This window comes from Aphelocoma coerulescens, chromosome 4, assembly GCF_041296385.1.
Source record: "Aphelocoma coerulescens isolate FSJ_1873_10779 chromosome 4, UR_Acoe_1.0, whole genome shotgun sequence".
Classification (NCBI taxonomy): Eukaryota; Metazoa; Chordata; class Aves; order Passeriformes; family Corvidae; genus Aphelocoma; species Aphelocoma coerulescens.
The window spans coordinates 48812619-48828307 of record NC_091017.1 but is presented as its reverse complement, the minus strand read 5'-3'; the positions used below and the strand labels follow the sequence as shown (position 1 = coordinate 48828307).

Genomic DNA, 15689 nt, shown 5'->3' with positions numbered 1-15689 from the left:
CTTAGGAGTGCAGGAAACGGGCAACTGGGGAGACAGACTAATGAGAAACACGGGGCATGAGATGCATCCATCTATAAGCGCCCTGCCTTCTAATTATTATTTAAATGGTATCTCTTTCAAAGAATTGTAGAATGGTTTGAGTTGGAAGGGACCTTAAAGACCATCTAGTTCCAAGCCCCCTGCTATGGGCAGGGACACCTTCCACTAGACCAGGATGTTGTAATATCAAGTACAAATCAGCAGCCAAATTAGGTGCATACTGTCATTTTAGTATGACCATTATCATTTTAGTGTGAGCAAATGAATGTTTCATGAGTGTGTACATCAGCAACAGTTGGTGGAAGTGTACATCAGCAACATGGTGGAAGCACCATGAAAAAGTACTCAGAACCTTCCAGGATGCCTGTGTTTCAGCTTGTCTCGTGCTCTCTGCAGTGCCTAATGTCACGTGTTTTTAGGCACACAGAAGGGATGCAGTCTTTAACATCGTGACTTAACTGCCTGTGCAATTAACTCTCTTACAAAACAAAGTGGGGGTGGCAAGAAAAAGAAGGGAAGTCCTTGGCAGAAGGTTGATTGGAAAGCTGCATCAAACTGCAAAAATTCAGAGACAGGAAAGGATAAAAAATGTACTGTAGTGTGGGAAAGCCTTGGGAGGAGGGCATGCAACAGTGTAGGAAGGAGCCAGCTCAGAGCAGAAGCTGGGAACTGCACGGAGCTTTAGAGACCAAGGCAGAAAAACATTAAGCACTGGTGAAAGAAGATACAGAACCAATCTGTCGATTTAGAAACTGAGGAAAATTACAGTGTAACAGGATAAACCTCGAGATTTTCATGGGAGTGTTCTTTAAAAACAGGAGATCAGGCAGTTTCTATAGGGTCTGGAAAATATTTCCAGTTGAAAACAAATACATCTAAGACAATAATCCCATCTTTACTTCCAGATATCTGAATATACTATTATGGGCTATGGTAAGAAAGACTCTGATTAAGTTGGTCCGATTAAGTTATTTTCTGAACATCTGCAACCCCTTTTGCTCATCTTTTATATCTGGGGCAGACAGCATTTTAGGGAATTTACTATCTTTGTCTAGATGCTTTATCATCTTCAGTACATTTTTAACAGGAGAAAATAAACAATGACTTTGAGAAATTAAAAACTCTTTCCGAATGCTCTCAAGACATAATGACGCCATTGTGACATTACGCAGTGTACTTTTTCTGAAGCCTCTTTGTGCTTCTGGTTTAGTTCTTTCAGTGGAAAAGAAATTCTCAGTTTAAGAAAGTTATCTTCCAGCACCAGTCACCTTCTCTGACTATGGCTATTCTACTGTGTTCCTATCACAAGGCCTTGGCTCCAGGGCCCACACCAGTACCTTAGGCCCTCTATTTAGTTACCTAGGTTTCTTCTGTCAGTTTTCAAAAACCTAAGAAGGAAAAAGCTTCTTAAGATGTTCAATTAACTTGCTAACTGTACTGATAGCTGGTGTCACTGATATTTAGCACATATGTCCACCCTTCTGCTCTCCCATACTCATCTATCCAGTACTGTATTAGCACTCTCCAGATCTGTTCCTTCCCCCATAGGTAGAGGCTGCCCAAATTACTGCCTTTTCCTCTCTGTTTCAATTAAATTAAAGCTCTTTGTGCTAACACTGCTGTCAGGACGCAGTATCTTCAAGATGATCCCATGAATACCTCCACTGGGAAAATATCCAAATAGACTGCTTATAGCAACAGTTAAAGACAGACACTGATCTTCAATGTTTTGTTATACCTTTGACTTCATTTTCTTGGGACTAGATTTCCAGTGAATTCCCCAGATCTCTGTTTCTGTGCTATCTCAGAACACCTTTTCTCAAGACTCTAGTGCATCATTACTCCCAACATACAGGGCAACCCCACATCTAATAAAATACCCTCATTCTCTGCAAGGCTGCCAGTCTCTTGCCAGTTCTAGTACTTCCTCTCCTACTCAGGACAGTCTCATTCCATTTGCTCTGCCATTGCTTTTTACTTCGCTTACTCATCACTCTGTGACAAACATGCCTCTCAGTTCTATTTTTCCCTTACTATCACTTATAGCTACTTGCAACACACTGTATTCTCCTATTTACACTAACATGGAATGAGAAATTCCCTTTCAGGGGTAACTCTTGGGCTCTTATTCTGCTACTGAGCAGTCCTTTCAGCACCCTGCCCCTCCAGAGCATAGATTTCTGCCTTCCAGGTGTATCTGTGTTTGAGTAATCATTTTTGTGGGTTCAACCAGGCAAGTTTTTATTCAAACAACATATTCTTGAAAGAAAAACAGATGCTGTAATATCAGTCTACTTCTACCATCAGCATTCACTTCAAGTGTATTTAAGATTCACAGTGATTGTGGATCAATGACACCTGCAATGAACTTGCAATAAATAGTTACTCTGGCCCACAGCCTGCTCCTTGCAGTGCTGTCTTTTTCTCAGTGTTTCTGGGAGTAGTTTTGGCAGCAGGCCACTTCCAGGACTGCAACATTCCAATGGTTTTTGTACATCAGTCACTTACATTTCTGGGGAGGGACATGTAGCGTGGTACCTACAACAACAACTAGTTAATGAGCCCTAATCCCCAGTCCTAGACCAAACTAAGGAGCTTTGGAGAAAAATTAATAATGTTTTTTTCTCCTTTTCCATAGCAAAACTCACAGCTATGCTGCTTTTTTTTTCCAAGAATTCCTGACTCTGGCCAGGAACATTTGCGAACAATCATCTATTTATTTCTAGAATTTGTCCTAAAGGCAAATAAAAGCCAGGGAACTTTCTCTCTGGGCTAAATCAGTGTACAGTCTGCCTCCCAGGGCTTCAGTTATATGGCAGATAGCTTACCACTGTTAATGGATATACCTTTAATTTTTCGTGAAGCCATTCTCTTAATACAAGCCAAATATTCACAAGTGATACAGCTAATAAGATTTTACAACTGGATTATTAATATTTCAGAAAATTTTAATATAATTCTGAAGATACTTAAAAAATGCCTTAAATAAAAAAACAATTACAAAATATTTTACTCATTTTCAATTTGATGCTGCCATCAAAGTTGCAGAAGAAAATGGACCAGCTGGACATCACTTGCAGTATCTATCTGCTTTCACTTTAGCTCTCCTGTATGGGAAGAGTGAATGAAACAAGGTTTAGATTCAGACCAAATACAATTACACCTGGGTGTTTTATCTCCTCAAAGCATTAAGAATGCATTGAAAGCAATTTTTCTTAAACTTTACTTCAAAGCACATAAAAAAGCCTAACAAGACTTTAGATTTGTTAATTAACTTTGTTTTCCTAGGGAGATAGAACTGCAGTGTCTAAAGGTAACCTTGACTTTCCCTTCAAATCATAATGATTGTGCTCTGTCTCCTCTGAGAAATGGAATTCAGATTCAGTGTGATCTGAAGCTGACCACCTGTGAGAGCCCTGGAGTGTTCTCACATCGCTTGCAAATATCAGAAATAGTTTTCTGCATTCCACTGACTGAATTAATGCAAATATTTATACTATACACTGATGTAAAAGGCTTTAAAAATCCAAGACAACTTCTTTAGTCTCAGCTCAGGGGGAAAAAAAAAAAGTATTCCCACTGGATAAGATGAAGACTGTCCTTAATAAATGTTCTTTCTCTTTAAAATGCAACTTCTGCCTCTTCAAAATGTGCTGGTACCATAGGTACTGAAAAATGTTAAAAATTAACTCAATTTTTGTCATTAAAAACATCAATCCCTCAACAACTCTGTAGTAAACAAACTGAACAACCTAGTTAAAGATTTCCAAAAGAACTAATTTACAGGTAAATTCAAACCTGGAAACTTCAGCTAAAGAAGGGAAAATCTAGATTTCAAAAAAAAAAAAAAAAAAGGTGGTAACCCCCAGGACTCAGGTACAACACTCACCAGCAGAAAAATGCTTAGGAGCCCATCCCCCTGAAATCTAGCCCTCTTTTGTACCTCAGGTTTACTGCAATTCCATCTCCCAGTAGTTTTTTAATCAATACATTATTTCTAAGTACCTGTCAAGTAGCATTTCATGAAAAGTGCCTTCTTTCCTGGCTTTTCTAAGGGCTTTTGTATCTTCTTTGCTTATTTTAAGCTTTTTGTCTTGAAAACTTTGGAATTTCTTCCTGTAAGGGGGAAGAAAAATAGTAAAGGACTGAAACGTCTTTAAAATTTTGCTTTTCAACACAACAGCTGTGGCAAGAATCTTAGCTCCTATTAAAACAGCAGATAACTAACCTAATAAAATCCAGCAAACCATCCCAGTACTAAGGTAGCACTAAGGCTTCTGTAGGTCAAAACTATTCAGGTTTTATTTTTTTAGCAGTTTAAGTAGGAATGAGCCCCTATGTGACTAGCATGAAGTGGTTACAAATTCTGAAGAGCCCCTTCTTCAACTACTAGCATAAGAAATCAGGGAGCAAAAGTGTACTGGATGTAGCTGCAAGGTGCTGACAGTAGGGAAGCTGCAGGGGTTTTCTCTATGAGAAAAGGCCAGGGGCTGCCCTGTGCTGGACAGAGCTGGCTCTCAAGACATCCACTACAGGACACAGGCAAATCCATCAGCAAAGCTAGTGGCACCTCTATGAAGACATATTTAGGAAAAGGCAAAATGGCACACAGGCAGAGAAGGTAAAAAACCCTAGAAGTGCAAAATGGCAGTGTGAACATCAAGCACAGAGAATGAGAGGAAGGAGATGCTTTAGGCACTGGATCAGATATTACCTTCCAGGCCATGAATAAGACCATACCACAGCAGGAGAAAAGTGGGAAAGGAAAGGAGTGGCTGAAAGAAACCACTGTGTATTGACCCATAGCTCATCCAGCTTGAAGGAGCGGGTGGAGGAGTCTGGAGTGAAGCTGAGCTTGGGAGATGGGAGAAGGAAAGGTGATGTTTTAAATTTTTGTCTTTCAGCCTTAAACCATTTAAAAAGAAATAAATTTAATTAATTTTTCACAGTTAACCCTGGGACAGTATCTGGTACAGAATGTCTCCTTTATCTCAATTGATGTGAGCTTTCTCATCTCGTTTTCTTCCCTTGTCCTGCTGAGGAAAAGCGAGTGAAAGGCTGGATGGGAATTTGGCCCTTCCACCAAAGATGGCCCTAATTAGAAGTGAAAAAAGGTGCTTGAGTCTGTTACCAGCTCTAAAGTACATACACGTAATTGATTTCACACTGTTTAACGTTTCCTTTGTCTTCTTGTGGAACTTCATCTTTCTTCTTAGCCTCTCTTTCAGCACAAGTACGAATCTAATAATTGAAAGAAAAAAAGAAAAAATAACCAAAAACAATAGAAAACACCTGTATTTTAAGAAACAAAAGTTACAGGTTAAACATGACAACATATCCTTCCTAACAGAATGAGAGTCACAGTGACTTTTCAAGTCCACAGTTTTCAAACTGGTCAACCAGAGACAACTGCAATGAAAGTAAGAGCTGCCCAAAATATGGGAAATGTTAAGTGTAATCCTTGATACTACGGTAAGACATAACTACCTTCATCTCAAAGGAGCACTATTACAGTTCTTAATTTTGGCAGGTACAATTCAGAGATTGACTTAAAAATGTTATTATTCTGACTCATTAGACACCTATCTCTATTTGGAGAGACACATATATTTTCCATGTTCAGATAAAGTCAAGATAGTCTTTTTAGATTCTCTTAAAAGATCTCCCCTTCTGCATCATTCTGGTAAACACTTCTCTGTCCCTGATTTGGTCATAATTCCTCTTTTTTGTCCCAAGCTGTTTAGAACTACCTGGAAGATCACACAGACTCTTTTGTCCTCCTGAGTGGTAAAGTATCTTCTTATCTCTACAGGGAGTAATGAGAATTTAGGCAGCCTTTTCTTGTGGCCATATCACTTGACAGCTTATAGGAAGCAATTATAACTGTATTAACAGGAAATCATAGCACACAGACACCTGCTTATTTGAGTATTCCTGCCAATCCTGTATTAATTGTAGAAGTTATAGATTACCTTAATCATTTCTTCTTCCCCTGCAGTTTTGCTTTTGGCTTCTATGTCCCCCTCTTCATTACATCTAATAAAACGGCTGTTTGCTGCTAGTAATGCCATTTTCCTCTGCAGAAATAATATCACAATATATTTTAAGTGTAACAAGGTTGTATATAATCCTTGATTTATAACATTTATCCTCTACAGTACACTAAAAGTCTCTGTAAATGTGTTTACTTCTTTTATGCATGGATACTTCAATAGCTAGCCAGCAGACTTGCTGGCTCCATTTTTAAGATGCTTATAGCTGCCAAAATGCAGCTATTAAGTATTTAAAAACTTTCAATAACACTAAATGCATTGCAGTTGGAAAATCATAAGTTACAATATGAAAGAGATTGCAAAAAGCTTTTACTTCACTGATAAAAACCATCTACATAGATCAACTCAAAATACAGTCAAACACTGGCAACATCAAATGAACTATTCCAAACAGCTTACATCTTGGAAGACAGGTTCCCATTGCTCTCTTGATCCTATTGCATCGGAACGTCCAACAACAAGTCCATCTGAATTTATACCAAGATATTTGCCATAACCAGACTTGAGAGCAATCCTCAAAGAGAAAATGCAGGAAAACAATAAAGTGTTTTTAATTCACGCAATTGACAATATCCAACACATCACAAACACGTTTAGTAGTAGACAATGTATTTCACAAGGGTATTAAAATGTGCTCTCACAAAATCCAAAGATAACAAGTATCAAAACTTGAAACATTACAGTAATTACCTTGTATCAGACAACTTTACTGCTGTAAACTGTTCAGGAGGACTAGGGCCTTCATCATCTGAGGAATGAATTTTTCATTAGTTAAGTACGAAGTATAAATGTAAAACATTTTAGCCTAGTAATACTGCAGTATCAAAGAGAATTAAATATTGACCATTCCTACATACTGTGGAAAGTATTTATTTATTTAAAAATTTCTTTTTGAGCATTCACTTTTAAAAAAGCAATGCAGGTGCTCATTTATATTCATATATTTAGAGTGCTTAAAACAAGACACAAAATAAAGATGATCATTGTGTAAAGAAATTTATAGTTGAGAATGTTTTGTAATTCTCCTGGTGGCTTTGAAAACATTAATCTCCTTGTAATGTTTCTTCTTTCATAACAAAATGCATTATGGTTCAGCTATGGTAACTCAACTCAGTATTCTAAAAGCTACTAGCTTCTCCATCCCCCAAAACCAAAACAAGAGAATATAGTCAGTGCTGCTTTGATCTCACCTTGGAGATGAAACACACACACTGTCAGGGTTCTGGAACAGTCCGTGTCAGAGTCACGGCTCTCAAACTCAAAGAACAGGCTAATTATCCCAGCACATTAGTAGTCCTCTTGTGCAGTGACAAACAAGTATATTAAGCCAAGGATGCAGCAATAAGCGTTAAAACTCATCTGCCTTGAATTTCACTCTTCAAGTGACACCATAAACATTTTATAGGTTTTAATAAAAACTATACTGCTTTTTATCCAGCAAGTGGTATGGCCTTTAACAGGTAATCATCTCCAGTGCAGTTCAATTTATTACACACATAAGCCAGCATGAAACTAGATGAGTGAAACTGATTGGTAGACATTAGGTTTAAGTCATCTGCATGCTTTAGCTATAATTATTGCATTTTTTGTACTGAACTGGTTTTAGCTGTAACACTGCTTGCCTTGAAGTGATGCTAGCTCTACGCTTTCAGGCATTTCATTATTAAAACTTTATTACTTTCAAATTTCCTGGAACAAACCTTTATGTGGTGCTCCAAGTGTAAACAAGCCATTGTCGAGGGCATGGATGTAAGCTCCTTTATCCATTTCTATAGCTATAGTTCCTGTAATTTCCCCAAAATTGCTGACAGCCCACCAGTTTCCTGTAATACAAAACCATGACAGTTTATTAATAGAGTAATCACAACTTCTGATTACAGTAGCACAAGAGACTATATTTCCATGTTTTCTCTGGAATTTTAAGTCTTAAAGATAAAACTGCTATCTTGCAATCTTTGTGCATTATGTTATAGTCCAGAGCCAATTTAATGGTTTTGCTGCTGCTGCTGCTTCTACCTGCCGACATCCCTAGTTACAAGCTTCTGTGCTGTATCCCTTCTTTGTGTTAGTCCACAGACCAAGCTGTTTCACTCAGCTGATGCAGCAAAGAGACACCTTGCAAGCAAAGTGTTTTTTCCCCTCTGGATCAGTCTCCTGAGTTTTGGGGTCATATCCATTTATTAGATTCTCCAGCACAACAGAAACAGAAATACTATTTCATCTTACTGTTAAATATGTGAGCTGTAATCCTTAGACTTGTTCCAACCAATCTGGGTTTGAACATTTGACTCTTACAGAATTCTTCCAAAGCTAAAGGTAGCCCTTCCCATGTGCACAACTTAGAATTATGACTTTAACATTTTTTGAACAGTAAAATTTTTTCCTTGTATACTGTCTTACATATATTTCCCACCTGATTAAGGTAATAATACTTTTATTTTATTACTTATAAAAATCTGAATCCATCCCATTGGTGTCACAAGTTCCATCTGGAATCGAGGAAGATCCCAATATACAAATAGGATGTTGTGAGAAATAGTTATACACTCTACAGTTGCTTTACAAAGTCCTATAACCACCTCTTTAGCTTCTGCCGTATCCCCTATAATTTCCACACTGTCACATAACTTCTGGAGAGCAGCTCACCGACAATATCGAGCTGCTCTGCCGCATCCTCTTCCCTTTTCCTTTTCTTTTCCTTGTGCTTTTTCTTGCTGCAAGGGGAGATGCAAAGAAGTGAGAACGAGCCGCCGACCCGGCCCTCGCCCGGCGCTCTCTCCCTCTGGCACGGCCTCTCTCCCAGGCCCTGCGGGAGCGGGTCACTGACCCCGCCCGGGAGCCAGGGGCTGCCAGCCCGACCCCCCTGCCCTGCCGGCGAGCCCCGGGGTGTCCCTGCCCGGAGGGAAGGCCCGGCCCGGCCTCACCCCCGCCCACCCCCTACATCGGGGGTCCCGGCCCCTGCAGCTGCCGCAGCGCGGAGCAGGGGCGGCGCGGCGGGCAGCCCGCTCCTCACCTCTTCTCTTTCGACCCTTTGAGGACGAGCTTGGTGGATTTGACGCAGGAATACTCCGCCATGTCGGCGTACGAGCGGGGCGGGCGCACGGAGCCGGCCCCGCCCCTCGGCCGGGCGGGAGCGCTGAAGCCGCGGCCCTTCCTCCGCCCTGCTGTGGGCGGGGAGCGGCGGCGGCCTGCTGTGGTGGTCTCACGTGGAGGGCGCGGGACGCGGAATTTGAGTGGGAAAATAGAACGGGAAGAGTTTAAAATTGCATTTAAAGAGTCTGTCCCTGGGCACCTTCCCCTTCTAAGTCTGGCTTGGCTCCGTGAGCCCAGTGCCTGCGCTTTGCAGGACTGCTGGCAAAGAGCGCCAAGGAATGAAGAACCCACAGCATCTTCTACAGCCCGTGCGTGCGTGTGTATTGTAAAACACGTGGGCATCAGCAGAGCCCTCGGACGTGAGGGCAGTAAGGCCAAGGGCAGCAGACCTTGCCTCTGGCAGGGTTACACGGGAGCTGGGTACCTGGATGTGCTGGTGAAGGAGTAAGAGCTTCAAGGGACGCCTGTGAAGACCAGATGGGGAGGGGAAATACAGCTCGTAAGTCAGCCAGGTGTACCATGCTAGGGGTGAAATGAGGTATGACATTTTTTTCCCCGTCCTGTTAGCCACTAGGTATTCCACAGAATAAAATCTATCTCAGGCTTCCCCCTTGACATGTAACAACCCTTTTCTCATATTAACTTAGCACCTTCTTAACAGGTACCAATACTCTTCCCTTGGGGAACAGCCTTACTAGCACGTGTGAGTAGTGTACCAATAACAGTAGTAATTAGTATTTAGTCTTCAAAAATGTCGTTCCTACTTCACACTCATGGGAGGGGATTCATGCCCAAAAAGTTACCTGTTGATTATATTACCTGGTTAAATGAAAATTACTATCCCTATCAAGGCTTGTTGTACATGTTTTATGTGCACATACAGAGATGTTTGCATTGGATTGCTTCTTTTTGATAGCCAAGTTCATTTCCTATATATGCTTGCAAGTTTTCAGCACCTCAGAGGTATCTTCTACAAGTAAGAAATGAGAGTCTCGTACATAGTTATGTCAAGGCTTTTAAAGTCACTGAAAGCGCGGCCAGTTGATAAAACTTGACTCCAGAGTTGGTGGATGACTGCAGGTGTCTTCCACAGATACTTTGCTTGGATCCAGAACCCTGCCTCTTCTCACCAAAATGCTTTGAATTTCTCTCTTCATGTCTAAGATGACACTACCTCGGATTCTTATTTGTGAAGCTGGAGTAGTTACACTTGCCATGTAAAATGAAAGCAACAGTAATGAACTTTAAGGAGGTTATGGCAAGTCCTCCACTTTGGAGCTTTGGGGGCACTGAGTTTGACAGCAAAAGCAGCATCTGAATCAAGCAGCTGGTCCGTGTAAATGCAGAATACTTTTTGTGTGTGGTTGTGTGTTGGATATGCTACTTTCCTGCCAGTAAGTAGGAAAGTACCTACACTCTGTAGGGTTCTCTTTTATGTTTCCATTTGTCCAGGAGCTGCTTATCCATGCATGCATCCTGACATTTTTGCCTGACTTTCTCTTTGTTGGGATGCATTGCTCCTAAGTTTAGAGGAGGTGATCCTTGAATATTAACCATCTTTCTTGGGTGCTTCTTCCCTCTGGGGCTTTATCCCTTGTTACTCTCCCAAGCAGATCCATGAAGAGATGCAAATCTTCTTGCCTGAAGTCCAGGGAAGCCAACTTGCTGTTCACCCTCCTGGCTGCCCTAAGGACCTTAAACTCCACCATTTTGTGGTCCCTGCAGCCAAAGCTGCCCTTGTGAGTCACATTCCCCACCATCCCCTCCTGGCTGGTGAGAACAAGATCCAGCATAGCACCTCTCCTTGTTGACTCCTCTTTCACTTGGAGGAGGAAGTTGTCATTTTAGTCAATATATTCATATGTCTCCAGCCCTTTGGAATTCACTTCAAGCCAATCTCAGCAGTGAGCAATTTTAGCAAATACAGTTACAGCTGTATTTGACTTTTACCGTTAAATACGTTTTTGCTGGTTCTGAACAGATATTCCTGTAGGGCAAGTATTTTAGTAACAGGAATATGAAAAAGGAGAGAGCAATTACATTGAAATCAGAAAAAAGCATAGAGGAGATGAGTGAAGCAGGAAAGAATGTCTGTCAGACACCCTAGCATGCTAACTTGCCCTTCAGTGGTTATTTTGGGGATCTGAGTTCTTTTTAGGCCTTGATTTTGTGGAGAGAAAACCTGCAGGAGTTCTTTTTGTTCTCTTAACTATAACTTTACAACTTTATTTATGATAGGTTCTAATTTTTTGACTGCTTAACTGTGCAACCGTAGTATTTATGGGGTATTTGCACATTTTCGTCAAAAGTGGGCCTGTGTTCACTGAGACCATGACCAGCACTTCATCGTACACAAGCACTTGCCTGAGAGGTTACATGAGAGAGGAAGAGGTAAGAATAAAAAGCATTTATAAGAGATGTAATAAGTTTAAAGTAATTAAGAATTATCTAATTTATATTTTTTAGTTTTTTTAACTTTAAAAAAGCAAGAGCAAATAAAGCAGTTTATATTTGAAAATACCTGTATTTTTATTATATGATAGATGTGCATTTTGCTCTTTGTCCACCAGGTGTTGCTATAGCCACAAAAATAAACGTAGATTAAGCCTTTGGGGGGAAAAGAAAGGAGGTAGTTTTATGTTCATTACAGATGACCCTACACATAACTGTGATCCTGAAAAGAATTATGCATGTGCTTACATTTTTATAGGGAATAGTCCTGGTGAGTTCTATTAAGCAGCTCATTTAGTGTAAAATTGATGGTGGTTGCAAGCTTTCTTAGGATGGGCTGTATCAATTATGTTTGCTATTTTCTTAATTTGCTGTTTCCCTTCTGTTTTATGAAGAGAAAGTTGGAAAGACAGAATGTCAGACAATAAATATCTTATTTTCATAGAAATGTAGAATTTTTTAGACTCCCATAATGTAAGATATATTTTCTTGCTAATGAGTATAATTTTATTTAAAATTCATGTATCTTAGGTTTCTTCTTAAATTTAGTGACACCAGCAACAAATAGACACCATTACAGTATATGCAGAGGATGATAAAAGCTTTTCCTGCAGGGCAAAGTGATGAAATCAATGTGAAAACTGTATCTAAAATGGTACCACTTTAGAAAAGCTATTAAGACTAATTTGCTAGTTAGTATTTTTGAAATTAAAACATTTCAAATATGTCCAGGCTGTGGTTGTTTAAAAAAAATATAACAGTTCATTTTCTTTATGGCATTGAAAAATAAATGGAGCCTTTGTATTTGCAATTGTAGGAAACAAATCACTTTTTTAATGACTGGATTTTCCTGCCAGCTTGGAATTTGCCGCATGTGCATTTTATTTTGAATGCCTAAAGAGTGAAATCATTTGCTGTCGTTCATGCAGATGGGGCAGATTGGCTGAGGTGTCATTTACAAAATGTGCACTTTCCTCATTCAAGTTTGAAGGGGATCATTGCAAACAATGTTACCCATAGAAACTCAGGACTGATGGAAGGGAAAGGCTGAGACTGAGCATCCATGGGTATAGTCTAGTGTCATAAGAGCCTGGACCCAAACCTGTGTGCTTTGGGGTTTTCTTCCATTATGTTTAGTTATGCTAGGTAATATTAAAAAACCTCCCCAAACCAGAGAAACCTGAATTAGCTCTCTTGATAGCCAAGTTGACAGATTATGTGCTTTTTTATCTCTTGTTTAGAAGTGTGGCCCCTTGTGAAATATCAAAGCTCTTGACTGATGTAACAGCCAAGATCGATATGGTTTTGTTTACTCATTTACAGAAGGAGTGAAATCTGATGTGAGTTAGAACCAGAGCAACTATATTTTGATTTTTCCCCAGTGGAACAAAGTACATACTCTGGAATGTTGTGGTGGTTTGTCATAGTATTCAGCAGCAGTTGTGTCAGTGTTGAAGCATCCCCAGGACATGGTGGTGCATACCACAGTGGCATGACAGATGTAAATAAAAAGCTAATTACATTCTTAACATTTTTAATACTGCATACTGAAAATGGTTTTATTATAACTTCCAAATTTTAAATGCGATCAGAAATTACCTCTTTTTTTTTTTTAACCCGAAAATATTAATGTTAGATTGTTAGCACAGGCAAATAGATATTCTCAAAATTGCATTTCTTCTACTTAGCTTATGGTTCAATACTTAAAGTATTTGGGAAATAGGAAGGGTTTTTCAGCCTGTTGGGGCAGGATGGAGCCCCAGCTCAGATCCCCCAGTCTTCACCGTCACTGGTACGGAAACCCTGTGTTGGCTCTGGCTTCTCAGCTTCTTCTGCTTTGCCTGATCACTCCATCACTTTCCTCTACTGTCACTCTGTAAAGTTTTGTAGTGAAGTTTTTCTAGCTGGCCAGACCTTCTCAATATCTGCTTCTCCAGACATTGAGATCTTGCTATACAGTTTGTCAGTGAGCGCTCACCAAAATCCCTTTCTGCTGGACACTGAGGGAATGCAAAAGAGAAATGAAAAAGTAACTGAAAATGTACAGTAGTTTCATGCAGATGCCAACTCTCTATGGTGTTTACTCAGACCTTCTGGTTTCTGCTTGTCATCCCAAATGATGCATATGTACTTCTTCAAATTCTGTTATTATTTTCTACTAATTGGTCTGGGTTTTATCCTGATGTACTAAGGAAATTTTTATATGCATATAAACACTTTTGTTTCTCTGTCTATTAGTCTGTGTTTCTTTATCAATATTTTTTTTAACTGGCCAGATTTGTTCATTCTTAACAGGCACAATCACAACAATGATTGAAATCTGGTGAGTTCTGAAACTGTTGTTAAGTAAGTAGGAAAAAGACCTGTAACTTCCCTGAAGAAGGGAAGGGTTGCAATATAAATTCCCATCTCACTAGAGATGGGAGAACACTCATGCAGAAATGAGTCTATGAGAAGAAACTCCTAGTAAATCTAGGGCAGTAATGAGTGAACAATCAAACTGCATTACTTCCAGTTCTTAAGAAAGCAACCTATTGCTCTCTACTGTAATTTCATTTTTTATGGGATGGAAATTTGATTCTGTAAGTTGAGCGTATGATTTTTGACATTTCCTGACAAATAGCTGGAATGTTTGATGCAAATGTAGCTGAAAATTCCTTTCCTTATTCACTGGTAATGTATGGAAAATACAGACTCAAATACAGACTATAAATTAAACATGACAGAATTTTTGTGGGAAGTTACCTCTTTTGTGCTATGCGTTCATATGCAGACTTTTCCCTCTCTGGCACACATTTTTTTCTTGTCTCCAGTGAGCCTTATTTCCCTTGTTATATGTGGCTGAGTTTGTATCTCATTAGGAAAGCCACAGGATCCACGGGGAAAGATTTTCTATTTCATGTATATGTAGCGCTGTTGTGGTTGTTCTTTGTTAGCCTATAATCAAGTTTAATTTAAATACAGTTTCTAACTAGTTGTTTTGTTTTTTTTTTTTTTAATTTATTTAATTCAATGTTTCAAGAATGTTTTCTTCCTTTTTGTACTTTGTCTGTGACTTAGTAGGAAATAAGCAGGTGGTTGTGACTAGTTGGGAAGGTTGTACTAACCTTCACAGCATTTCTTCTGAGAAGGGACTTACCAAGGATAACCCCCAACCCCACAATAAGATGTGGCTTCCTTATGGGCTATATATTTTTCTTACTCTGTTTCTCCTGAGACTACATGAGTGTCCTTTAAAGTTCCCATGGAGATACAGATTGGCAGGACTTAAAAGAAGAATGAAGCTATGGCAGGGTGTTCATTTTCAGTGCTGCTGTCCTCCTGGCCATCAAACTGTGCCCTTTCTCTTTGTAAATTATGTTTCCTCTCCCCCGGGACTGCCATATAATTTCTTTCTGCATTTTTTTTTTTCCCTAACAGAACTGGAGCATATACTTGCCAGGATTGTTTGCATTGCCCGCTTGAAGAGCTATTATAAGTGATTTTCCTCTCTTATCCTCCATAGCTTCTGATTCTGTGTAATTTGTCCTGGATGCAGATGATCTTCCATAAAAAGGAAGTTTTTTACTAATGCAGTGGCAGTGAATATCTTGTAAAAAAAGTGTGGACTTAGCAATTTTGGAGGTGGAAGGGAGAGCTGTAGACCATTGCATATAGAATCGGTACAGTGTAAGTAAAGATAGAAAAAGGTTTTTGCTCTGGAAGGAATTCTGAGCTATTCATTATCCTTGTTGTTGGGGTTTTAGTTTTGTCCTAGTTTTTTTCTGTTAGAGGAATTTTCTCCCATATGCATGTTGCTAGGGGACAAATGACCATACTTAAGAAAGACAAAAGCACCCCGTTTTTGGGGGTGGGGTGGGCCTGGCTACTCTTTGTTTCACCTGGGCGTGTTGGGAGTTCGCTCTCAGCGTCTGGAGAGAGAAGCCAAGGAGAGAAGAGCTGCTGGTTCCCGTTTTTTTGGCGTCTTTCCTCTCTGCTGGAAACAACACCGGGATCCCAAGGCTGCTTTCCCTGCCCTGCTGGAGGCTGGGGCTGGGGCCGCCCTGCACTGCT

At 39.9% G+C, this 15689-nt stretch overlaps 1 protein-coding gene across 1 annotated transcript; it reads right to left on the bottom strand.

Annotated features, from left to right (window-relative positions):
* Positions 1–2257: 2257 nt before the first annotated feature.
* Positions 2258–9213, bottom strand: FRG1 (FSHD region gene 1). Its single transcript, XM_069013936.1, has 9 exons — positions 9106–9213; positions 8739–8806; positions 7793–7915; positions 6783–6840; positions 6492–6606; positions 6012–6116; positions 5189–5280; positions 4045–4155; positions 2258–3146 (listed from the first exon to the last, which is right to left on the bottom strand). The coding sequence occupies exons 1-9, from the start codon at positions 9165–9167 to the stop codon at positions 3110–3112; spliced, it is 771 nt and encodes a 256-aa protein (XP_068870037.1). The 5' UTR covers positions 9168–9213; the 3' UTR covers positions 2258–3109.
* Positions 9214–15689: the final 6476 nt, after the last annotated feature.